This window comes from Indicator indicator, chromosome 21 (genome assembly GCF_027791375.1).
Source record: "Indicator indicator isolate 239-I01 chromosome 21, UM_Iind_1.1, whole genome shotgun sequence".
Classification (NCBI taxonomy): Eukaryota; Metazoa; Chordata; class Aves; order Piciformes; family Indicatoridae; genus Indicator; species Indicator indicator.
The window spans coordinates 13,279,409-13,305,939 of record NC_072030.1 but is presented as its reverse complement, the minus strand read 5'-3'; the positions used below and the strand labels follow the sequence as shown (position 1 = coordinate 13,305,939).

At 55.1% G+C, this 26,531-nt stretch overlaps 3 protein-coding genes across 3 annotated transcripts in view; 1 reads left to right on the top strand and 2 right to left on the bottom strand.

Annotated features, from left to right (window-relative positions):
• KDM2A (lysine demethylase 2A) overlaps positions 1-16,483 on the bottom strand; it is a 45,765-nt gene extending 29,282 nt beyond the window's left edge. The window contains exons 1-2 of the mRNA XM_054390603.1: positions 16,469-16,483; positions 14,529-14,633 (exon numbers count right to left, since the gene is read on the bottom strand). Of these exons, the coding sequence (XP_054246578.1) occupies positions 14,529-14,570 (42 nt within the window). The 5' untranslated portion in view covers positions 14,571-14,633; positions 16,469-16,483. The remainder of the gene's footprint in view (positions 1-14,528; positions 14,634-16,468) is intronic.
• A 2,238-nt stretch (positions 16,484-18,721) lies between these two features.
• Positions 18,722-20,315, bottom strand: RHOD (ras homolog family member D). Its single transcript, XM_054390747.1, has 5 exons — positions 20,187-20,315; positions 19,600-19,687; positions 19,221-19,330; positions 18,991-19,125; positions 18,722-18,889 (listed from the first exon to the last, which is right to left on the bottom strand). The coding sequence occupies exons 1-5, from the start codon at positions 20,313-20,315 to the stop codon at positions 18,722-18,724; spliced, it is 630 nt and encodes a 209-aa protein (XP_054246722.1).
• Positions 20,316-23,524: 3,209 nt separating this feature from the next.
• On the top strand, positions 23,525-24,436 carry LOC128974103 (mas-related G-protein coupled receptor member H-like). Its single transcript, XM_054390620.1, has one exon. The coding sequence runs from the start codon at positions 23,525-23,527 to the stop codon at positions 24,434-24,436; it is 912 nt and encodes a 303-aa protein (XP_054246595.1).
• Positions 24,437-26,531: the final 2,095 nt, after the last annotated feature.

Here is a 26,531-nt window from a genome sequence, read left to right as displayed (position 1 = left end):
GCACTGCTGGATCTGGAAGGAATTATTGTCCCCAGCTGTTGGCCACCCCTCCAGCCCTTTATGGGAATGCTCCCTAAATCCACTTGGATAAAAGCAACCTGCTCCGGATTAGCCAGGCTGACTCCCCCCAGTTAGGGATGCTCCCACTATAACCCATTCACACCAGAAGACAGGCAGGGACAGGATGGGGCAGAGGTGATGCAGCTGACACATCTGGGTCTGGAAGCTGGCAGCAGCCTCACAGCAATGGTAGAGGAGTCACAGCCCCCCAGTCCCAGTCAGGCTGTGACTGAGTTCAAAACTGATTCAGACTTCATAGAATCCCAGACTGGTTTGGTGGGAAAGGATCTTTAAACCTCATGTAGACCAACCTCCTGCAGTCAGCAGGGACATCCCCAGCTAGAGCAGGTTGATCACAGCCCCAAACCTGACCTGCAATGGTGCCAGGGATGGGGCACACCCCACCTCTCTGGGCACCCTGGGCCAGGATCTCACCACACTCAGCATAAAACATTTCTCTTCTCTCCAGTCCTAACCTCCCTCTCTTAGTTCCAAACCATCACCCCTTGTCCTGTCACAACTTGCCCTGCTCACAGGTCTGTCCCCAGCTTTCTTCTCAGCCCCTTTAAGCACTGAAAGGCCACCAGAATGTCTCCACGGAGCCTTCTTTTCCCCAGGCTGAATAACCCCAAGTCTCTCAGCCTGGCCTCACACCAGAGGGCTTCCAGCCCTTCCATCACTGCTGTGGCTTCCTCTGGCCCTGCTCCAACAGGTCCATCTCTCCTGAGATGAGAGCTCCAGAGCTGGACCCAGAACCATTGGGGAGCAGGAAGCTGCACAACCAACTCCCACAGGTCTCAGCTCCTGTTAACCCACAGGAGACTTTGCTGAGGCTCCCCCAGGCAGCAGCCAGAAGAGCACCCACTCTTCTCCCCCCCTATCACCCATCAGCCCAGCTCAGCATTTGCTTGCCAGGCAGGATGCAAATACAGAGCAAGTCCAACAGAAGAAACCAGCCCAGCTGATTCCAGCTCCACCCACAGACCCTTCCTCACCTTCAGTGGAGGAAAACGAGGAATCCCAAACAGCCCCATTTGCTGGACAACCACAATTCCAATCCCAGACCCATTCCAAATCACTTCTGCCTTGCAGAGTACTGCATGAGGGTGCAGAAGGCTGAGGCCATCTGGGCAAACACACCAAGGAAACCTCATTTTTAGCTTCCTCTTTGGATTTCTACACTTTCAGAGAGAGGAGAAGGTCAGAATGCTTCCTCCTTCTTGTCTGGACTATACCCAGCTGAAGGAGACTTCAGATGGTTTTGCAGGTATCTTATTCCTCACTACACCCCAGCAGGGAAGTTCAAGGCACACCTAGTCCTGGCCAGCATGCTAAGGACCTTCCAGCTTGACCAACTTTTCACTTAGCCCATTCCCACAAGCCCAGGAAACAAGGCTAAGGACTACTGGTCCCAGCAGGCAGCTCTGTTGTTAATTCGATGTGCTTAATGAAGCAGAGACTGCTGGGTCCTGCAGACTATGGGTCTTTGCCAACTTTGGGATCAAGTAGGTGGTGGCACGTTGCAGGCTCAGGCTGGGGGGCAGCTCCAGCCACAACTGTGATGAGCAGTTGCAGCCTCGTTTCCAGTAGGCACTGGATCCCTGGAGGGGTTTCAAAGCAGTGGAGCTGTGGTGCTGAGGGACATGATTCGGTGGTGCCGAGGGACATGATTCGGTGGTGCCCTGGCAGTGCTGGGTGAAGGGTTGGACTCCATGAGCTTAAAGGTCCCTTCCAACCAAAACAATTCTGTGATTCTCTGACACCTCCCGCAGCAGAGAGAAGCATCAGCCAGAGTACAGCACTTGGCCAAGGACACCAGGAGCCTGAAAACCCCTGGTAGAGCCTGAAGGCAGTGAGTGGGTCGATAACCAACACACCAGGAAAACCCTTCCTGGAGATCTTGGTGCCTGACCCCTTTATCCTGGTGGAAGATTTCTTCCTGGAGTGGACACAGTTGCTGCCCTACCAGACTGCCAGTCATATCAGGTATTGTCTGTCCTTCTGAAAGTGGCACCAAGACACCAAGCCCAGGCTCTGGATTGTGCAGGCCAGCTAACTGAACAGAAACGTGACCACACAGCTCCAGCCAGCTCCCACAGGCAGATGCTGGGCTCCTGCTGGAGGCACAACCCCAGCAAGAAACCAGTTCCACCACAACTGAAGGACCCTGCTCCCTCCCTGTGCAGCACCACAGCTGCCCACATGGTGCCAGCTCCAGTGCTTGGTGACTCTGCCTTGGCATTTGGGCCACAAAACCACTTTGTGTTGGTTAATGCTGAGCACACATCACAGCTTTGAGGACAGATCCCACCCTTGCCCCGTCTGAACGTGCAGCAACGATCTGACTGCTCACTGACAAACCAAGAGGCTTTATGACTAGAGAAAGGTGTTTTGGAAGACAGGACTTCAGCCTAACTTGGCATGGACTCACTGAATTGTTTTGGTTAGAAACAACCTCCAGGACCACCACTGACCCAACACCACCATGGCCATTAAATCACATCCTGAAGTGCCATGTCCACAGGTTTCTTGAACACCTCCAGGGACAGCAATTCCATCACCTCCCTGGGTAACCTTTTCCACATCACATGGAACATCAGCAATACAAACTTCACCTTATTCCAGACAGATCCACACACAGATCTGTGCTGTGGGATCAGGGAACCCTTCCGGCTCTACCCTGATCTCATTCACAGCACAACCTCTAAGGCAATCAGAAGGCCACACCACCAAGGTGCAAATCCCAGGAACCAGGGCAGGAAGACCTGAACTCCAAATCTCTGCAACAGGGAAAGAGGGAAGCAGAACATGGAAGAAAGAGGCTCCTCTTGTCCAGCTGAGTAAATTCTAAAGTCTAAGCATCAACCACAAAGCCCTTTGACTCCCCATGCCTCATCAGGTCCTGTGCACAGTCTGCAGGAGAGCAGGATCCCAGCAGTGGCTGAGGACCCAGAAGCCCTGCCACAATCCAAAGAGCTCCCACCAGTTACACAACGCCTCTGGTGCCACCACACTTTCATGTCATTGTTGTCTTGGGGAGGGTGGGGACAAACAATATTTCAGCAGGGACAGAGCAGACAGGAGGAAGGGAAAGCTTCTGCTTTTCCAGGCATGCGTCTTGGGAGAGGCAGCATCTGCTGGGACTTTGGAGGAATCTCCACAGCAGAGTTTTCCACCTCTGGGGTCTGCAGCTTCCTCCTGGGACAGTGACACAAATCATGGTTTCTGAGCTTCCCAAATCTCCATAGGAGGATGGATGTGGTCAAGGTATAAGCCTAGGGCTTGCGTAAGAATTCAAGATTCTTTTCTGTTCTAATGTGCTTTGGTCCTCACCTGCCATGCAGGGAATTGCCATCTGCTTGAATAAGCAGCTACAGATGATACCTGCAAAGTGCAGAAGAGACACAAAGCCACAACATGCTCACACCAACCTCACCCTTCCACCAGCACACACCTTGTGAGAGCAGCACAAATCCTTCCTACAGCTCAAAGTTTCATCTTTCTCTAGGAAGAACCAGCTACTTCTGTCCCACAGCCTACATCAGGGCTATGTCTTGGTGGAACAGCCCATCCCAGATTGCTACAGTCCTCCTGACTCTTCTTGCTGCAAGCCCATCCAGGCAAATCTCACCAGAGCACTCCAGCAAGTCACAGCTCAGAGCTTCCACGCTAAGATCCTCCTGGGGGTGGCTCTGCTGCTGGGAGTTCTTCCACTGTCAGTTCAGCCAGAGACACCAAAGACTTGGAGATCAGGAGATTCCTCCAAAACTGCCATGGGAGAGAATGTCCCAGATGGAGCTCAGCCCCAGGAAAGCAAAGGAGAAGAGTCAGGCACATTGCATACAGACCTGCTGGCCAACCCCAGCATGCAGCAGCAACATTTGAACACTCCTTTTTGATCTAGCTAAAGCTAGATGGTCCATGTTAGGATCCAGGCATTTTCCATGCTGATTAGAGTTTTACCAAGGACAAGAAGTCCAAAGGTTTTCTCTGTGTCAAACAGGGTGAAGATGAAGGCAGATTATTTACCCTCCACCACCAGCCAGCCAATGATTCCCATCTAAGGTAGTTGTTGATTTCCTTCTGGCCCTCTTTGGGACCATGCACTTAATGTGGGAACCAGGAAGCATGAATATTAATCTTGCAGACTGTTCCAGCACTATCCTGGTACCTTCACTTGCAGCCTCCTTCTCCCAGGGATGCAGCTCCTATAGCTCCATGGTGGTGCTCTTCAAAACTCCTTCTTGGGTACCTCTCAGTCAGCATGTGTGGCTTTGATGGAGCACAGCTACCTCTGATAGCAAGGGAGGTGACAGTGAGCTGAGAAGAATCAAAAGACCTCTCTCCTGTGGAGTTTTTTTGGAGAGGAGAACAAGCACCAGGTTGTATTTGAGAGGGGAACAAGCTGTCCTTGTGCTGAAGGGCCCCTTGTACTTACAGAGTGAAACCAACAACCAACAAGTCTTTGAGTCACTTCCTGCCCTGTCTGTTGCCATTCCCTTCCTGACCTCCAACACCTTCATCTCCCAGGCCTCAGGAAGCCTCCTCCTGCTGTGCCACAGCTTCATCCACTTCAGGAGACCAGAGCACCCCTCACTTTTCTTCTCTCTCCTCACCTTCACCTGAGTTTTCTTCTCAGCTCCTCTTCCTCCCAAGCATAGGGTGTGAAAACCACACCACCTCCTGTCACCCGTGGGCTACAAAGAAAGGGTTCTACAGAGGTGGGACCATGTCGTTCAGTTAGTATTTGGGCTCTGCAGAGCTATTTGCTTTACCCAACAGCTGCCAGTACCATAAAGTGGTTCTGGGCTCCCTACTCTGCCAGCTAGGAGGTAGCACCACAGTGGGATCTGAAGAGAAGGTCATATCCCCTCAACCAAGAGATCCAGGACAACCTCAGTGGCCATTATCTCCCTCAGGACAAGCCTAGAAGCCAGCTCAGCTCTAGGACAAGCTACCAGGTGGCTGATTTTAGCAGCTCTGCTTGCCCTATCCACCAGTGATGACTTTCTGACCAAGACCCATCACACTAACCCAACTGTTCTGCTACCTGGTTTCACAAGAAGAACCCAGCAACTAATCCACTTTAAACATGATTTGTTTCTCTCAAGACCTGGAGAGCAGAACTGCCATATCCCAGGTTGAAGATTCCTGGTCAAAGACAGCCAACACAGCACCAGGCTGAGGAGTGAACAGGAATCTATGCAGAACTGGAGCCCTTCCAGGCTTTGCAGCCCAGGAGGGATTCCCACCACGAGCAGGGCTGGCAGCATTTCAGGATGAGCAGGGAGAACGCTTTGGTTTGCACTTTTGGATGTAGACAAAGAGTAACTGGGGAACTGGAGCAAGGCTGAAAGAGGCAGGTGAGGAGCCAGCACCAACCAAGGAGAACTCCAGCAGCTGCTGCTGGACCACATGCTGCCCAGCCACAGCAGCAAAACCACCAGACAGAGGAACAGGCCAGATCAGATCACAGATGGGCAAGTCTGGCAACAGTCCCAACAAGAAAACACTGCTCCTAGGGAAGGACATGGCTTCTCCCTCCTGTCATCTCCAGTGTGTGTCACACTGTCCCAATTAGCTTTTATGGCCCTACCAACCCTCACCCTGCTCATAACCACCACCAGCCGTAGCACCCTGGGACCTGGACAAACCCTGCCTGGGTTCCATGAGAACTTGAGGAAGCTCATGAAGGACCACCAAATCCTCCAAACCTCTTTAGTTACCTCCTACCCCTCTAAAGCAAAAGACATCCAAGTCAAAAACCTGCTGTGCTGAGCTCTTTTGCTGCCAGGGTGTCCCCAGCATGTGTCCTGTGCAGTCAGGTTGATGAGTACCACCAGCCCTGTACTGGAAGGCTGGACCACAGGAGTGCTGGGAAAGCAAAAGCACTGGAAGCCCTAGGATTTGTCCTTCAATTCCTGCTAAGGGGACACCATCCTTTAAAGATAACAGCAACAAGCTGCCTGAGTCACAGGTTATGGGGCTAAGATGCTTAGGAAAGACAACCACCCAAGACCACTGGGAAGAACATGGACAGCATGTGGAACCATCTACTAGGAGGACACTTCCTCCACACTGTGCTGTTGCACCATCACTGCACACACTCCCTCCCCCTTTGCTCCACAAGCAGCTCAGAACCTGCTCCAAATGGGCCAAAGGGAGTTCGGTGCCATATGGAAGCATTTGCACACAGTGAACTGGAGGCACTAAGGCCACTTCCACCTGCCTCATCTCTATCCCAGGATGAAGCTCCTGAGAGGCAGGGGTGTAGGGGATAGCAAGAGGGAAGCTGGGCACTCTTTGACTGCACAGCACAGCTTTGCTGCTCTTACACCTTCTGGTTGCTCCTCCAGTGTTTGTGTTGCTGCCTCTCCAAGTTCTGCAGCAGCTTCTCCAAGTTCTCTTCTCTCTCACCCTGCAGGTTTTCACTTCAGGAAAAGTTAGGCAAGATAAGAAGCAACATCACAGAGGACCATCCCCTCTGCATGTCTCTCTCCTAGTGGTTGGGAGCTGCTCCTCTAGATAACAGCAACGTCCTGATCCTTTCTCTGGTGCCTTTTATCAAGCCACCTCTTCTCCCAAGCTGTCAGGCCCCACAATGATAGGGCAGCAGGATCTACAGTTAGTTCCCACCCCTGAGGACCAGCACTAACCACAATGATCACACCCTGGAGACTCTTCCTTGATGACATAGAAGGGTGTGGGGGCAGCTTGATTAAAGGCAAACCATGGAAAGGCAAAAAGCAAGGAAGCCACCCAGATGTGCACCTTTCCAGGCACCCAACCGTGGTGGAAATGCTACAGAGTGCACCTCCTCACCAGACTACCCACAAACTCACCCAGCTCTCTGCACCACCCCGCAGCTCCAGGCAGATCTCAGCACCAAACCTCCTCTGGTGGAAGTTCCTGGAGCCTCCCCAGGGATTCAGAGTCTCTGGACAACCAGCTCATGCTGTTTACTACTGGTGCTGTTTCTACAGCAACAAAGAGGCACAATCATGGACAGCAGAGAAACAGGAGAGAAGAAACCCTGTCCAACAGGTCCATCTCCTCTTTCCCCTCATGGATTCACAGGCTAAGCTTTGCCACCATGTTTATCTGCAGGCAACCCCCTGCAGACAGCGACTCACCTTCCTCCCTTGCCTCCTAAGAGCTGGGAAAAGAGGTAAACAGGGAGGATCAGCAAACAGAAAACTCTGAGGTCATCACAAGCTGTCTAGTCTCTCCAGATTAAGCTCCAGGCTCTGTGAGTAAATCTCTACCAGCATCAGTGACCTACAGTAGCTCACACTCACCCTGGAGCCTGACTTCCCCATCAGATGAACACGGATAAGGGAAAACGAACTGGTGTGGTTCAACCATTGGTGTGCAGCTACCTTCAGCTGGGTGAGAGACACATGGCACAGAGCATTTCCTAACTGGGAAGTTAAGAGTTAAATCCTAACTCTTGACTTAGAGATGGAGCAGTAGGAACATGTTCTCACTACTCTTTGGCCCTCAAAAATCACAAGTCCTCAGCATCCTTGCCAAGGGAGATCTGCAGGTACCTCAAAGCGGGCAGCACAGCTTGTTCAGACCACTGTAGAAAGGGAAGACCACCAAAGTTCCCTGCAGCCCCCAAGACATTGACCCTCTGCCCAGAGCCCTCCAGAACAGGAACTAGCTTGGACCAGCACAAGCAGCTGTACAGCAAAGAGCTGGGTCTGCAGCTCACCTAGCTTGAGACCATCCAAGACAGAAGAGAGCTGGGATGTTGCTTTCAGATTTTGTTGACAGGCTTTTGGAGGCTGTGTCTGTACAGGTGTAGGCACAGAGAGCTCCTCAGCTCCAGCTGAGATGCTCTCATCCCCTTTTCCAAACAGGGAGAAACTCCTGACCACCGCTCCCTGAGCTCTGCACAGGTTTGTTCTGACCCTGACCCCAAAAACATCAAACCTCACTGGAGACAACACTTCCAGTTCTGAGACAAGTGCTCCCCACCCTCCTTGCCTCCCAGTGCTTTTGCTAGTTCAGTATCTTTGCTCCTCCACTTGGCTCTCCTGCTTTTACCAAGGTAACCAAGCAAGGGCCTTCTCTGCTCTCATCACTTTCTCCACTAGAACCAAGAATGGGCAGGACATCCAGCAAGGATGATCTGCTCAGCTACAACAACCAAGCCCTGCTCTCCAAGCACAGCCAGCTCCTGCCTCAGGCTCAGCCCACTGCTACAGCTCCACAACATGCAGGGATTCAGTGTGAGATGCCACCTTCCTCCTCACTTTCTACCTCTTCCAGGTGCCTTCAACCTCTTCAACCCAAACAAAGGTAGGTCAGGCTTCATGTAAGAAGTTTGTGAACTAATAAGTCAACTCTGATAGCAAATGGAGCTTGCTGGAGCTCAGGTTGCTCACCCATCATTTCCTTCTCTGCAATCAGCAGCACTGCTGTCACCAGCAGCACCAGACAGACATCTCACCCTGAAGACAAATGCTTCCCCTCACACTGTTCAGAGGACAATCTGAGTGCACCACCTTGTTTCTGCACTTTCTGAATGTATCACTTCCCCTACCTGTGCCATTTTCTCACCCACAACCCAGCCACTGACCTCTAGACTCCTGTCTGGATGGCTCCTGACATAATCAGGCAACAGCAAGAAGGAACTGAGGACATGGGAACTGTTCTCCTAAGTTGTGTCACCTCCACCTGGGGTAACCTTGTGACAACCTGCTTATTAACAAGAGACATTGTAAATATTGTGTGGTAACTCACAAGTACCTTCAAGTGTTCCTGGTGCTTGCTCACTCTAGGACACACTGAGGACACAGCCAGGCTTGAGACAGGGAGAAACCACCAGAGAGTCCTCCTGCACTCCTCTGCTGACACAGAACATCAGCCAGGTGCTTTCACAGATATTTTTTCCCAGGGATCACCACACTCTTGCATCTCTCTGGATCCAAATGCTCACAGGGGTTTCTAAAGCTTTCCAAGCATCACCTTCACTTACTGCCAGCTCCCAAAGAGCTGCTCAGACCAAATCTGAACAGTCCCTAAATAATTTAGAAGTCCATTATTAAACCTGGGTCATCTGGAAGGACTCATTTGTAGTGTCTTCAGTTTGAGGCAGAGAGAGATTCATCATCCCACTCACATAGGTCCTGTCTGGACTGGGAAACCAAGGTGTGCCCAGTTACAGTTGTTCAGACTGCATTTCACCCAGGGCACTGAGCAGACAAACCTTGAGCTCTTTGAGCATCACTCAACAGGGTAAGGGATGGCCAGGGTCACATTTCAGATGGCACAACCACCCAGGTTCCCACCCCAGCACGCAGGGCTCATCCCATGGTGACTACACTGGTAGGTTCATGCCAGCAGAGATTGTCCCAGGTCAATGGGACCAGCTCTGAGAAACCCACTGTCCATCAGGACTGGCTTGTGTCAAACACACCAAGATCTGAGGGTGGACAAACAGCAATCACAAGAGATCATTATGTGGTAGCAAGCAGGAGAACAACCCAGAAGTCCACATGAACCTGATGGGATAGTATGAGCCATTCAAGATAGAACAAGGGCGACTGCTTGACCCACTCAGGGAGGGCAGCAGCTGTGTCCTCCTCTGTGCTATCTCACCAACCTACAACTTGTAGCCCACCAACCTCCCTCTCCCAGCTTTGAGGCCATCTATGCCCTCAGTGATGTGAGGGTAAGAGCTGGAACTTTGTCACACTCATCACAAGAATGCTAACACAAACAGGCCATGATGGCCCTGTGGGCTGTGTCCTGCATTTCCCATCACAGGAAGGACTTGGTACCACCAACATCAACAACTTGGAAGCCACAGGATTAGAGCTGCTGTGCCTCTGGTCAAATCCAGCCTTGCCATCCTTCAGACGTGGGCAGTGCACTCCTGAGGGTGCTGGTGCCACTCCACACATGCTGCAGAAGAAACCTTCTCCTCCACGCTCCTGAAGCTTCACCCCACAGCTGATGAGTCCACGTTCTGTGAAGCTCATGTGAACTCTGGCCCAGGGTCTATCATGGACACCAACATGTGAGGACAGGTTTGCTAACTGCTGTTCACAGCAGAGGCATCAGGTTTTGACTGGTAGGGACAAGCAGTGGCCTCCTCAAATTTCACATCAGGACCTGACCAAAGGGAAGGGCAGGGCAGTGCTAAGGCAGGACACCAATTGCCCCAAGCCATGGGAGAGAGGAAATTTCCCTCCCTCCCCATCTCCCATGTGCTCCAGAGCACCTCCCCAGGCCCATTTCCCCTTCATGGGTGTGACAACCATCTCCAACAACCAAAAGATGGGTGCCATGGCTCCCGGTCAGAGATGGCCACTCAGGACCCACCACAATGCCTTCAGCAGGAGCCCCAGAGAGCACTCACTGCCCCGGGGGAGGGAGAGGCCCCATCACAGGCTCTCCCCAGCTGCAGAGCCACTTGAAGAGATTCCTACCCCGCCCTGTCTGCCCATCTCAGAATGCCACCAGTCCCATCACGTTTGCAGCTAGCTCACCAACCCAGCACAGACAACAGTTTGGATTAGATGCCACCCCCCTGCCAGCTAGGGCATGATGCACAATTCCCCTCAGCTCCTGAGGTACTAAAAGAGGGAGGGAGGGAGGGAGGGAGGGAGGGAGGGAGGGAGAAAACCTCTTGAACCAGCTCTGCCACACCAGCAATCCTGCCTTGGAACCACACCCTGAGATACAAACTGCTGACTTGACAGCCACAGAGAGACCAGGATGGGCACAATTTGTCCTCAGGGTGGTGGCATTCACCCACTGTGCTTTCCTGAGATGTTCTAAAGTGATCCAAGGCTGCTGCCCTTCATTCCTCACCCCAAGTGTGGTTACTGAAAGTGTCCAGCATCACTTTGGTGAGGTGCTAATCCCAACCTGGAATTCATGGAGTCTTACTAGTCTCAGTTCACTGTAAAGGGCTGGGAAAATTAGCCCTGGAGCAGACAGAAGGTGAGAGATTTCCTCACAGTTCCAGCACCTCACTGACTCCCCTGCAGGAGGGCAGGCAGCCACCAGCCTTGTGTCCTGCTGAGGAGTTGTTCTGCAGCTCCACAGACCAGGAAAGGCAAAGTGGTTCTGCGTGTGGTGAAAAGCGGATTAAGAGAAACCCCTCCTCAGAGGTGCACGACACACACACCCAGTGCTGCAACACACCTTGAGCACAAGAACATCTTTAGAAGGTGCTGGGTCAAAGAGCTCCAAGTTTGCTGAACAGTTGCCAGCACCACCAGCAGGCCCCTTCCCTGCTGATGATCTTACCAAAAAAAGTAAGTTATACCCATGCAACAGATTCTCCTCAGTCTCAGGTCACCTCATGGAGATTCTGGTGAGTGACCAGGCTGACTGAACCCATCTTCTCTTTCTCCACAGCCAGAACTGCTCACATTGCCACCTCTGTCTTTACCAAGTCCATACTCCACATGCCAGCACATCCTTGGCCTCCTTGTAGGGAGCTGAAGAGCTTGTTGTGACATGGGCTGGGTGCGACCACCCAGTGACAGTCAGTGGAAGCCTTCCAAGTCTCAGAGAGGGACCACAGCATTGTTAGTGCCAGGGCTGGACTGTCACTCAGGGTGCAGGACACAATAGAGCATTTCAGCTCCTCAATTAAGGGCCTGCAAAACATGCATCTACAGCTTATAAAGCCAGGACCTCAAACCAGTCCCCAAATACTGTCTCAACACAGGGCTGAGGAACAGGAACTTAGGTGGACTCAGTAGGAAACTACTCCACAAGTCCTGTCCTCTGCTAATCACTGTGCAGGGAGGTTCAGCTGCATCTCAGGGTGTGGAACACCAACACCTTACTGCTGTGCACCCTCTCCCTGCCCACACAGCATCATCTTCTGCCTTCTTTTACATGTGTCAGCCTCCCATAGCTGGCCAGGACATGGCTTCTTCAACAGCTTGTTTTGGATGGGTGCAAGACACCCCCCAGTGATAGCTCTGTGTCCAGATCAACTCACCCAGGCCTTCAGAAACCTTGGGAGCTGTGCATGTAGAGCCTGAGCTAGGAAGGAAGCAGAGTTAGGGTAGCATGACCCACCTAATGTATGTCATATCACACAAGGACCTGTGAACTGGCTGAGAACTCTCATCGGAGCGTGACCACATCCAAAGCAGAGGTGGATTTCTCCTCAAAACTCAGATCTTTCACCAAAGCCATTCAGAAAAGATCAGATTTGTGTTGAAGCACAGGGAGGGAAAAGTATTGCTCACTGAAGAAACCAACACAAAATGCTCCAGACTTCCTCTAACCCTACTGGAAACCAGTCAGTCCAGAGATGCCTTTGCCACCTCAAACCACTTGGTACCATCAAACCATGCATTAATTCAACTCCTTCACCACTAGCAACCACTCTGGCCAAGGCTGTTTGGCTGGTAGGACTACTACCAGACTTGGCATACTTTACTTTTGTTAAACACAATTTATTTTTTTGCTAGCATATCCCCCCCAGATGCCCAGGCACACACCAGAAACGTTACTTAGAGCAGCAGATACCAACCATCTGTTTACCTGCTAGAACTTAAAACAAACTCCCAAGACCATATGTAGGAGTAGGATATTCAAATAAACCACACTCAGCATTTCTGTCCTCCTGGATAAATTTATTTGTGATACCTTGCTCTGCAAAGGGCCACAAAGACCACCTAAGAGAAGAGCTCCCTGCATTTCCAAGCATAGGTAATAAAAATAATCATTTTTTTAAGGTCCTTCACCAAAGGAGTGCCACAAACTCAGCAGGAAAACAGAAAGAGTTGAAAGCTCAGAGGAAAAGCCAAGCAGGAGGCATGAACTAAGCCTCACCTAGCACACAGGGGTCATGCCTCCTCCTCTCAGCTGCAAGCCAGCACAGACAACCAGCACATGTAGGCTGCAGAAGCCTGGGTGAGCTTCATCCACTGCTTGCTGCCCATGTGCCTTCCCAAGCCCCTTAGGCAGGCAGCTCAGCAGCCATTTATCCAGCTTAGCACAGCCTCACGGAGCTCAGGTCACCCACACCAGGACACTGACTTGTCCTGGCCACTTTTATTTGTGACAAAAGTGTTTGCAAACTTGCACACTCCTGACCTTCACCTGCTGTCCAGCCATTTTGGGTCACTTCTGGTCAAAGAGTAGCTAAGATCACAGTTTAACCAGAACCTGAAAGTGGAACTACCTCCAAGAGAAGCTGCCCTGGCTGGCTACAGAAGTGGTCGCTCTCCAGTCAAACCAGCACCTTGAGCTGCACAGTTGTGGGAAAGACAGAGGTCAGGATGAGGGAGGAGGTGGTGCTTTTGGGGGAAAACAAGTCACCCTGGAGGGCCCACAGATGCATTACAGCTTGTTTTTGGGTTGGCTTTTTCTGTGTGTGTGTGTAAGCACACTCTCAAACAGACAAGATGAAAATCAGAGTCAGTTCAGCTTCTCAGAGCAGGCTGACCACGAAGATATCAACGTCTGTCACCAAACCATCTAGTATGGGAATCCTATCTGCAAGAGCTAAACATGCAACAGACCCCAAGTATCCCCTGAAACTCAGCACACCTTGGGTAAACCAAGGTGGGATTTCATGCTGATTCCCACTCTCCAGCACCCTTCCTACAGGCAGGCACCCAGCAGCAACCACAGAGCAACAGGAATTGTGAGCTCCTGAGGGAAAGTTTGGTGCTGAGATCCACCCCCCAAATGATTCCAGAGCATTAAAGGATAAGGATTTACTTTTCTAGGCAGCACCTTGCAGACATGCACTGCTATGGGTCAGGGAGCTGACACTCGCCCCTCCCAGGGGGTTATAACTGCCTCAAAAACACAAGGGACTGACCTACAGGAGACAGCAGCTTCCCTCCTTCCCTGGGATCTCCAAGAGTATCATCTCAGACTCACAGTGCTGCTCACAAACTGCTCCCTGCAGTTTCACACAGTCCCCTGAACAGTAGCACAAAGAGCAGAGCTCCTGACAGGCTTTTGGAACAGCTCCCTCCAAAACAAAGCCCCCTGAGAAGACACATGCACAAGGACAGGTAAATTTGAGCCCGAAGCTGATTCTCTCAGATTTTGCAGCACACTCAGATGAAGTCCAGGTCAAGGTAATGGTGGCATAAAGGAATTTCAGCTCCTCTGCTTGTCACACTCATGGAGAAAACCCTGCCATGACAGAAACTGCACCAACACTCATTTCATATTTCATCCAGCAGCTTGGCAAAGTGTCTTACTCCAGCCTCAGTCCCGAGCCTTCCCCTCTTCCAGAGTTCAGCAGCCAAGTGCCCTTCAATTAGGGCAAACTTGGTGACAAAAATAATGTCCCACAAAGCCATCTAACCCTCAGCCAAGCTGAGATAACACCTCTGGGCAGGCCACAGCGATCCACCACAATGCTTTTTAGGGGTTGTTCAACACTCTTGCCAGTAAAAGTCTTTTCCTTCTTCAGTTGCAACAGAACCAAGAACAGAATTTGAGTGTTTAGGGCCAATACTGACCAGTCTTTGGCTGTAACGGATCCTTTCTTCTTCAGGCTCCATCTCCGACTCTTCTGAAGAGAGTGAGAAGGACACGCCAGGACTGCTGTCTTCCTCCTCTTCCTCCTTTGAAGTCAGAGGGAGATAATGAAGCAAGGCACACAGAATGAGACACCAAAACCCCTTGTTTCTTTACTCTTTTTGAGGCAGCTTTCACCCCCTGTGCGGGGCTGAGCTAGCACTATGGACGAGCCCACCTCAACGCGCAATGCTCCCAGTCTAACTTTAGGCATGACCTCGGGTTAAGTGACTTTACCAGCTGTTCTGTAACACCACATGAGCTGCAGGTCTGAGAGCTGGAAAAAGTCTCCTCTCCTCACCATTACCAGCACCAGTGGCCACTTAGTTGGCCCAGACTATGACTTGGAGCAGCCAAGCTGCTGTCAAACACTCAATGGCAATCAAAGAGCAGCCAAAGCACAAGATAATCCATTAGAGGTCCAACTCCTTCAAACCCTTCGCTGTCACTCTCCAGGTATTCTGCACTTTGGGGAAACTACACAAGTACAGAACATCTGCCATGAGCAGGGGGAAGGTGCATGGGACCTCTCCTACACACAGTGCTTGGGGGCAGCTGCGGGTAGGCGACTAACTCCTCCTGTCTTGAGGACACCTACATGCTCTGCTCAAGCTCTCAAAATCTGCCACCTTGTGACACCACACAAGAACATGGGAAAACCTCTCAAGGCGTCAGATGGCACCTAAACTTTTTTTGGTTTGTTTGTTTTTAAAGGAACAGAAAGAAACCAAAGCCTAGATATACCACAGCTCTTAATCCCCACGACCATGCCTACATCAGACCTTGGGGGAAGGAATCTGCCACCCCACGCAGTGTTACAGAACCACTACCAGAGCATGAAGGGAACTTCTTTCACCCTGCTCTTCCTCGACCGCCTAGCTTGACAGCAGAGTGCTTTTAGTCCTGCTACCATCTCCCCCATGCCTGCTGCCAGCACCTCCCAGGACCGGGATTCCCACCACAGCTAAGGCAGCAGAGGCTGCTTCCCCTACACTCAAACTCCTGCTTATCAACAATCGGAGTGCAACGCACCAGCCAAACCACCCTGCCTGCAACACCCGCTGTAACAACTCGGGGCAAACACTCCAGAAGCTAAGCAAGACTCCTGGCCCCGATCAGAGCCCTCAGCCCAGGGATGCACCCCAGACCACAGCAAATCCTTTGGCCCAGAGCAGAGTCCCCAGCCCGGGACAAGCACCCCCGACCCCGAGCAGACCGCCTCGACCCCGAGCAGACCTTCGGGCCGGGGTAAACACTCCCAGACTAGAGCAAACCCCCCGGCCTGGGGCAAAAAGTCTCGGTTCCGAGCTGACCACTCCGGCCCCAGGCACACCCGCAAGCACCTTCGGACCAGAGCAAACTCCTCGGCCCGGGAAAAGCAACCCCCGCCCCAAGGAGACTCCCCCCGGACCCAGGGAGAACACGCAGCCCAGGGAAAGCAGCCCCAACCCCGAGCAGAGCCCCCGGCCTGGGGTGGCTCCACCAGCCCCGGGTACCATCCCACCCCCGCGGTGAATGCCCGTCCCGGGCCGCCCTACCCCGCCCCTGCCCCAGGGCAAGCTGTCCCCGGTATGGTCGAACAAAGCGGCGGCGGGGGAAGCCCTTGGGCTGGCGCTCAGGACGTCAGTCCCCAGGGAGCTGTCACCAGCACCCTGCAACCCCCGGGAGCCGCCCGCCCCACCGCCCACCCAACTTCCCGGCCTGGCCTCCCGGCAGCCCGCAAGGAAGGGGGTGACCCGCCTGCGCCCTCCCAGCCGGGACACTGGTCCCGCCGCCCGCTCCCTCTCCGGGGACTCGGGAAAACTTAGGGGTAAGGCCGGGGGTCGGCGAGCCGATAGCGGCGCCCCCCCCCCCCCGACTTCGCCCCCAGCGAGTGGCTCACCAGGTCTCTCCTGCGCCTTTGTCCTCTTCTAACGCCGAGACGGGGAGAAATACAAGAGACGGAGGAGGAATCCCCGGGTCAGGCAGCGATCCAGCCCCGGGCTCGGGCCCGGCCCGCCGGCCGCGCCGCCCCCCCGGCCCCGTCGCCGTCCGTCCTTCCTTCCCTCCCTCCCTCCCCCTTCGCCCGGCGCCCCGCCGTCTTCAGCGCGGCCACCGTAGCGAGTGGACACTGACAGCCCCGCCGGCCACCCCGGACCGCTGCCCGCTCCAGCGGGCCCCGCTCCCCGGCCCCGCGCCGCGTCCACCGGGCACCGCGTCCCCATTTCCCCGACCAATCACCTCCACCTCACCCCGCCGCACCCCATCCCCGCCGCCGGGTCGCCGGACCGCCGGCAGCCTCACCACCACCCGCCGCCCCGTCCCGCCGCCGCCGCCGCCGCCGCCGCCGCCCCCCCGGCCGGGACACAGCTCCCCTCCTCACACAGGAGCCGCCGCCGCCATTTTGAACCCGTCAGAGTCTCACATACACACTGCCTCGGCCGCCGCACTGCGCCTGCGCCGCCCGCAACCTCCCCTGACCCCCCCCCCGCCACCGCCTCCGCCGCCCTCTCTGCGCATGCGCGCCTGCTCCTCCTATCAGCGCTCCGGGGGCGCGCCCGCACCTCAGCGGCCCCGCCCCACCGGCGCGGGAGCGAGCGCGCAAGCGCGTATTGGACTCTGGCTCCGCCCCTCCCCTTGACCCCGCCCTCCAAGCGGTGTTCCGCCCCTTGTGGCCGCGCATGCGTATGGGGCGGACTCCCGCGGCTGTAGGAGCTGTGGGGGCTCCATAAGGACTGTACGGGGTCTGCGGACGTGTAGGGGGCGTGCAGGCTTCACACACACCCCTTGCGCACGGCTGTGCACACCCACAGTGGCGCGATGAGGGTCTGTACGCATAGAGACGGGGATATGTGCACGTAACGTATGTCTGCATAGCTATCCATACAGCTGTACGTAGGCACACGCGTGCACGCCCAGATCCCTATGGAGATAAACGTGCCCGTATGTATATGCGCGTGCAGACATGTAAACACAGACAGGAGTGTTTGTGCACACGTATATGCATGCAGCACACACCTGTGCACGCGCAGCGTTTGCCTGTGTATGTAAAGCACACACATACACACCTCTCTATACATGCAGCACACCCCTATATGTATGCAGCTCACCCCTATAGACGTGCAGCACACACCTGTATATGTGCACACCCCTATACAGATGCTGCACACCCCTCTACACATGCAGCGCACCCCTATACACCAGCACACCTCTATATACCTGCACGCATCCCTATACACATACAGCACACCCCTATATACCTGCAGCTCACTCCTATGAGACCTGCAGCTCACCCCTATATACCTGCAGCTCACCCCTATACACCTGCAGCTCACCCCAATATACATGCACACACCCCCATACACATGCAGCTCACCCCTATATACATGTAGCTCACCCCTATACACCTACAGCTCACCCCAATGTACATGCACACACTCCCATACACCTGCAGCTCACCCCTGTATACATGCAGCTCACCCCTATACACCTGTAGCACACCCCTGTATACATGCACACACCCCTATACACCTGCAGCTCACCCCTGTATACATGCACACACCCCCACACACCTGCAGCTCACCCCTATATACATGCAGCTCACCCCTATACACCTGCAGGACACCCCTGTATATATGCATCTCACTCCTATACACACATGCAGCACACATGCACCCCAGCCAAAATAGAGGAGGGGGCTGGTTCCCAGAGGCCACCCCCGTGTCCCATGCTGACATATGTTGAGCTTTAATGGCAGAGCTGCCCCAAAGACCCCCCCCCGTGTCACTCCTCCCTTGCTGGCCTGCCAGCGGGAAGGGGACCCCTCCCCAAATCAGTTCTCTGCCCCCAGATCCCATCTGCTCAGTGCAGGCAGAGGACTCTTGGACGCTGGTGAGACAGTTTCTCTGTGCCCAGGGTCGGCTGGCAAGGGGACAGGAAGGTGGCAGTAGAGGTCCGGTGGTGGCAGATGAAGTCTGTCAGCAGCTGGCATCCCAGGGAGGCCAGCAGCAGGTCCCGGGTGTTGGTGAGAGGACAAGACGGTGACAGCTGAGATCCAGTGGCGACAGAGAAGGTCTATCAGCAGCCGGCATCCCAGACACTGTCCCAGGCTGAGGGGACAGCAGCAGGTCTCTAGGGTGGTGTCAGGGGTGGGGTCTCAGCAGAGCACACAGCCCCTGCGGGGTCGCTTCTGGCGCTGGCTGCGGCGTGCAGCATGGAGGGCAGCACCACAGGCCCTCACGAAGATGTCCTCAACGTTCTCCTGGTACCTGGCTGAGCACTCCAAGTAGGACACAGCACGGACCTGCCGGGCCATGGCCTCTCCCTGTGGGAAGTCGTGGGGTCAGACCCCTGCCAGAGAGCCCAGCTCCCCCCCCACCCCATCGCTGGGGGACAGCTCTGGCTCACTGAGGGGCTGGCACTCGCCTGCTGGTAGGAGATGGGCTCCAGGTGTGCCTCCTGCAGCTTGGCCAGCACCTCCTGGTCCCGCCGCAGGTCGGTCTTGCAGCCCACCAGCAGCACTGGGGCACCCTTGCAGAAGTGATTCACTTCTGGGTGCCACTGTTGGAGGGACACACTTCAGTCACTCAGGGGATGGGGACGTGGGATGGGCAGTAGTGCTGGCTCCGTGCCGTCTCCCCCGGGGGCTTCCTTACCTTCGTTAGGATATTTTCATAGCTGTTGGGGCTGGTGACGTCAAAGCAGATGAGGACGACGCTGGCGTTGGCGTAGGACAAGGGACGAAGCCTGTCATAGTCTTCCTGTCCTGCTCGGTGGAGAAGCAGACCATTGTGCACCAGTTCCCTACTGGGCTGGATGCCTCCCCGCCTGGGAACACATCAGCCCCTCCAGCCCGGGGGCTCTGCAGGCGTAAAGTGGCAGTGCTGAGAGTGACATTCTCAGGGACCGGTGGACGGGGTTAACTCTTCGTCTCCCATGGTCCCAGGCTTTGACCCCCGGGTGTGGGACACCCCAAAACCCATGAGATGGAGGCGTGGGGGGCACAAGTGCCTGCCTTGTCACCTCATTTCCCACCTGCTGTGTCCCAGAGGTGGATCTTCACGGGCCTGCCACCAACCTGGATGGAGGCTGTGTACTTCTCAAACACGGTGGGGACATAGACCTGGAGGGGACAGGGGGACATGAGACAGTGGACAGTGACAGAAGGGACCCCCATGGGAGTGTGTGCCCAGTACAGGGCATGGGGAGGCCCCTGAGATCAGGAGAGGGAACCAGCAGGGCAGGGGATAGTGGTGCCGGGCTGGTGGAGATGGAATGGGGACCCTCCTTGTCCCCCACAGCCCAGGGCAACGCCAAGCCTCAGGCAGCCAGGAGGACTCAGCAGAGAGGCTCTGGGGCACCTCTGCTCTGCTCCCCATCCTCTGTCCCCCGCGGTGAGGCACAGCTGCTGAGGGTGTGCCACCCTGGACCCCTGTCAGCCCTGCACTGGGCCACCCCCTCTGCCAGTTCCCCCAGTCCTATGTCCTGCTGTAAACCACTGCCACTGCTGTGCCCATCCCATCCTGCTGCTCTTTGTCGGTGCCACTGCTCTCCAGAGAGCTTGGGGACAGTAATCCCACCCACCATGGCACTGAGGTCACAGGGGACAGGGAGGTTGGTACCTTGGGGAAGTCTCCCCTGGCGAAGGCCACCAGCAGAGATGTCTTCCCGCAGCCCCCATCCCCGACGACGACCACCTTCACCTCGGTCTCGGGGGGTCCCGGGCTCTGCCCCCCACGCTCCTGCTGCATGGGGGCAGCCGACAGAGACACAGAGCCTGCCTGGCCTCGACGGGGACAGGGAGAGGGCAGCGGGTGGCACCCGCCCAGTCCAGGGTGCGGCCACCACCCAACAGCCAGACCCGCCCCTGGCGTTGCTTAGGGCTGGGGTCATGCCGGTGGCATTGGACAGGGCTGGGGCATGGCTGGCAGACAGGCACAGTGCCCACACATATACAGGCACCTTGCACACTCGTGCCACCTTGCACACTCATGCCACTTTGCACACACATGCCACCTTGCACACTCACGACACTTTGCACACACATGCCACCTTGCACACCCACCCTGTGCATGCCCAGGACCCTTCTGTATGTGGGTGGCACATGCATGGCACATGCTGGTCACCCCTGTCATGCTCCATCTCATGCTAACCCACACATGTATGACTCCATCCCACATGTGAAGCTCCTTGGGCACATGCATATACAACTCCATGCCATGCCTGAAGCTTCTTGGCACACACCCCTGGCATCTCCTCCTCCCACTCTTCCATGCAGTTCCCTTTTGCAGGTGTCCATAGGTGCACAAACACACACGTCATAGTGTGCCCCCACCTGCTCTGTGCCCACTCGGTGCCCGCTGCAGGCAGGGACCCTCCCCAGTGCCCTGCAGCCTGGGTTTTATTGCACCAAACACCTCAGGAGGCAAAGTCCAGGGTGGAGAGCCCTGCAGGAGTGGGGGTGACTCACAGCTCCGTCACACCTCCCCCCCTCAGCCCTTGTTGGTGCCAACCCTTCTGTCACACCAGGTGATGTGCCCAGCCCTGCCCTGCTGAGCCATGCCCTGTTGGGAAGCGCCTTCCCTGGTGCCCAGCCCAGTGGGACCCAACTTGGCAGCCCCTAGCCCATGATTTCTTCCTGGTGACACCAACATGCTTCTGGGGACACACTGCCATGTTTGGCTTTGTTTGGGGACATGCCAACCCAGCACTGTTCCCAAGGGTCTAGACAGTGCCATGCCACACTGACCACCCTATATTACCCCAGAAATCCTTGCCCACCTCCCACCTCCTCTGGGATGAGGACCTCCTTGATCCCACTCAGGGAGCTCTAAGGATGCTCAGACATGAGGGATTTGGGACATGGAGGGTGTCAGGTGGTGGCTGGGCTCAGGGTGTCCCATAAATGGGTGTCCTCTCCAACCAGCTCCCCAGTTGTGTTGTGGGTGCACTGGGTGAGCTGGGCAGGAGCGTTAGTGGTCCTAGGTGGCAACTGGACAGCTTAACAAGGTGAAGAAGCAGAGGGCACCCGGAGCTGAAAGGGTGCTCTGCCCACTGTCCAGCCATGCATGAGGGGACATGGAGGGCACCTAGTGCCACTGTGGGGATTGAAAAGAGATCATGCCCCCCACATCCTAGCCTGGAGATCCCTGAGACCTCCTTTTGTCTGGTGAGTTCCCTCCTCTGCCACCCCAGGGCCTTGCACAGGGTGAGTAGATGTTTCTGGTGTGGAATTGAAAATATGGATGGGGGGCACCACGTGTGCTGTTCCCTGCCATTCTCCACAGCCCTGTGGTTGGGTTGTATCCTGCTCTCCAACCACTGGTCCTCCTAGCTCCTCTAGCTCCCTAGAACCATTCCTTACCCTGCAATCCCCAGTGCAGCCAGGGCTAGTCTGATCCAACATCTTCAGCCTGGAGAAGAGGAGGTTCTGGAAGGAGACCTTACAGTGGCCTTTCAATACCTTAAGGGGACAGGAAAGATGGAGAGAGACTTTTTGTAAGGGTGTGTGGTGACAGGACAAGGGGCAATGAATATTTCTGAACTAGAGCAGAGTAGCTTTAGATTGGACCTCAGGAAGAAGTTCTTTACTATGAACACTGGAGCAGGTTACCCAGGCAACTTGTGGACTCCTCATCCCTGGAAGTGTTCAAGGCCAGGTTGGATGAGGCTCTAAGCAACCTGGTCTAGTGGGAGGTGTCCCTGCCCATAGCAGGGGGATTGGAACTAGATGATCTTTAAGGTCCCTTCCAACCCAAACCATTCTATGATTCCCTGATGCCATTCTTCCCTGTTTTGGAGCATGGGCTCTTATGCCTGCAGGTTTGGTGTCCCCGCCTTCTTCTACATAAAGCTGATGCTACTGAGGGATAGCCCTGGCTTGGATTTTGGATTGGGGCTAACTGGAGCAGTAGCTGCTCCCAGTCAGCATGGCTGAGACCCCTGTGGGCACCCTCTGGGCCGTGTCTGGGTCACTTTTGGGTGTTGGTGTGAGATGGCTCTTTTGTGATGTGCTTCATTCCCAGTTCTGGCTGTGGAGTCCTTGGGCTGCTGGATGCTGGGACAGCTGGAGACATTTCCTTGGTCCCAAGTGGATTTGATCATGTTTCTTTGAATTGTTTGCTCAGGACGTGATCTTAGTTTGAGCATCAAATTTCCACCCAGGCTTGATGGACAACAGAGATGGAGGAGAAACAGAGACAATTCACATGCCTGGAAGCTGGAAGGCAAATGGACCCAATAATGTAGGATCTCAGAAGGATGCAGGGTGAGGGGAGGAAACTGGAGTGCAATAAAACAATTAGGAAGGTGGCAATTATCAGTCTAATGAGGTATGGGTTGGAATCCTAAAAGCATCAAAATTCTTTCACAGCAAAATGTAGCAGCTGCAGGATCCATCCTCGAGGGTATTCTCTTGGATAAAGCATTTCCTTTCCCGCAAGACCAGGAGAAATTTGACAGGAGAAGAAGCTCTGTGCTGCAGCCTGTGGCTCTGAAACTGCCCAGTGCTCACCACCTGACCTGTGAGCTTGCAGACACGCCCCGAATCACAGCATTGTTTGGAGGTGAAACGGGCTGCTCAGGTCTTCTGAGGACGTGGAGACCCCAATTTTCCTCATCTGAGGAGATTGTGGTAAGGAGATCTGGAGGGAGGGAGTGTGTCCCACTTGGAGCTGCTGCCTGGACAGGTAGGGTGTTGGGATCACAGCCTTGGAGCTTCCTGCAGCCCCTCTCATTGCTCCCACCCATGTCCTCCCATGCCTGGAGCTCCTCCACCCTCTCCACTGACCCTCCAGCCTATCACTGGAGAGGCAGCCACCTCCCCATCTTCTTGTCACTCCTCTGTCCCCACCCCTGCAGCGCCACAGCACAGGACCCCTCTTCCTGACATGTCCTTTGAGGTCCCTCTAACTCCTTGTCCACTCTGACCACAGCTGAGGACTGTGTCCCACCTGCCACCATGGAGCTGAACCAGACATCCCCAGCTCCCACATCAGCCATGCTGGAGACTGAGGAAGACCCCTGCAGGGTAGAGGTGACCGACATGGCCATCGATGGAGCCACGCTGCTCATCTGCCTCTGTGGGCTGCTGGGCAACGCTGCTGTCCTCTGGCTTCTCGGCTTCTGCATCAAGAGGAACCCCATCACTGTCTACATCCTCAACCTGGCCGTGGCTGACTTCACCTTCCTCCTCTTCATGGTCATCTCCTCCATCCTCTACATGATTGACAACATCTGCTCTGCTGCAGTCTCCCTGACGTACCTGAGGTCAGTTTTCCTGCTCTCTCTGTTCTCCTACAACATGGGCCTGTACCTCCTGACTGCCATCAGCATCGAGAGGTGTGTCTCCATCCTCTGCCCTCTCTGGTACCGCTGCCACCGCCCCCAGCACTTATCAGTCGTGGTGTGTGTCCTGCTCTGGGCCCTCTCCATCGCTGTCGTTGCTGTGGTGACTTCTCTGTGCCTGCTGCACGAGCACGAGCCCTGCCAGAAAGCTCTCATCTTCATGTATGCCCTCAACTTCCTCATCTTTGCACTACCCATGGTCATTTCCAATGTGATTCTCTTCGTGAAGGTCCTGTGTGGCTCCAAGCGCCGTCAACCCAAGAGACTCTACATTGTTATCTTCCTCACCGTCCTCTTCTTTCTCATCTTTTTGGTTCCCCTCAGCATCTGGAGTTTCCTGCAGCAGTTCAGATACATCTTTGCATCCTCCCAGGTTATGTTCTTGCTTGCCAGCATCAACAGCAGCATCAACCCCTTCATCTATTTCTTGGTGGGGAGCTGCCGCAGGCACTGCTCCTTGGTGTCCCTCCAGGTGGCCTTCCGGCGAGTATTTGAAGAGACAGCTGTCACCATGACCTGCAACTGAGAAGCCACTGTGTCCACACCAGCTGTGCTGCTTGCCCTGATTTCACACTCAGCTGCCCACCTCTCCCATCTTCACTCCATGCTCATCATCATCCCTGTTCCCACCCATCCCAAACCATCCTCATCCCCCTCCCCATACCAAGCCAGTCCCGTCCCAGCCCATCCTCATCCCTATCCCCATACCAAGCTAGTCCCATCTCAACTCAATCACATCCTTATCCCTACCCTCATCCTCTCCCTATTCTCATCCAATCCCATCCCATTCCATCCTCTCTTCATCTCCACTCAGTTCCACTCCAGTCCATTGCCACCCCCATCCCAGCCCACTCCCAGCCCATCCCCTACCCAACCCAGCCCTATCCCCTACCCATCCCCACCCATTCCAATCCCATCCCTATCTCCACCCCAATCCCCAGCCCCATCTCAGCCCACCTACATGTCTGCTTCCCATCCTCATCCTCATCTGCACTCAATGCCAGCCCAGCCCATCCTCTGACCGTCCCATCCCCTCCAAATCCCCATCCCCATCCTAACCCATTTCCATCTCTGCTCCCCATCCCATCCCAACCCATCTCCATCTCTGCTCCCCATCCCATCCCATCCCGTCCCGTCCCGTCCCGTCCCATCTCGTCCCGTCCCGTCCCACCCCGTTCCCTGCAGCAGCTCCCGCGCTGCCGGACGCAGCCGATGGAACTTTGCTGCCCTCCAGTGGTAGAAGTGGAGCAGGGAACCCTCCGGCACCACCCCGCTCCCGCTGCCTGTCCCTTGCCTTCCCCGACTCAGACACCCCCGGTTGAAGCCCCTTCCCCTGCCCGGCTCCGGCCCCGCTCCCCCAATAAAAGCCGCTGGCTCTATCCGCCGCTCTCATTACTTTCGTTCCCTTCCGGGGGTGGGGGGCTGCAGCACCAGGTGGAGCAGGAGGTCTCCCTGAGAAACAGCCCCCACCAAAAGCATATGGGGTGGCCCAGGGTGCAAAACCCATAGGGAGGGACTGGAGCCTCAGGTGTGGGCCTGGTTAGGGTTTGGGGGTGGACTTCACGACGGGGTGAGATGTGGTGAGGCTGGCTGGAGGGTGCAGGATGTGGTAGAGTTGTAATGGGCACTGTGGGATGTGGTGGGATGTGGTGGGATGTGGTGGGATGTGGTGGGATGTGGTGGGACTGGTGGGAAGGTGTGGGGCTGGCCAAGGGGATGTAAGAGGTGGTGAGGCTGGCAAGGGAATGTGGGATGTGGTAGGGTTGCATGGAGGGTGTAGGATGCGGTGAGACTGGCATGAAGAGTGTGGGATCTGATGGTGCTGGTAGGAAGGAGTGGGACGTGGTGAGGCTGGCTGGGGAGTATAGGAGGTAGTGGGGCTATACAGGGCATGTGGGAGGTGGTGGGGAGGTGTGGGATGTGGTAGGGTTGCCATGAGGGGTGTGGGATGTAGTGGGGCTGGTGGGAAGGTGTGGGATGTGGTGGGGCTGGCCAAGATGTGTGGGAGGTGGTGGGTCAACACTTGGGAGGACAGGAGAAACAGCAACCCCAGACACACCCATGGGACAGCAGTGCAGGAGGAGGCTGCACCCACCTGAGGACAGACAACTTCCCTTCCTCCTGCCTCCATGATGGCACTGGGGGAAACTGAAGCCTGGTGTGGTGGTGCTTGGTCTGGAGCCAATTGATGTACCTCTGATGGCTCCAACACCATCTTCCCACACTCCACTGCTGTGACCAGAGGCTTTGACACTGGCTGAGACCTTGGCAAAGCCATAGGGAGGTGGGCAGTGCCCCATGGAGCTCATGGTGGCCAAAAGATGTGACACCAAGCTCCTGGAAGGTGGTGGCTGAGCTGGGGGGACCATGGGCTTGCCTTCCTCTTACTGCCACTCCATCCTGGCCTGCTGAAGGACAAATGCTCCAGCCTGCCAGAGCTGGAAGAGTCCTTTACACTTAGACCTGGTTCTTAAGATTAAACCCCAAATATTTGGGGAAATGTTTGTTGTGAGACTAATGAAAGAGTCTGGGGCCACCACCATACCCCTGGGGTCAGCCTGCCCACAGCAGCTGTGATAGTGTGGTCCCAGCTCTGGGCATCATTTATTGGCACCATCTTT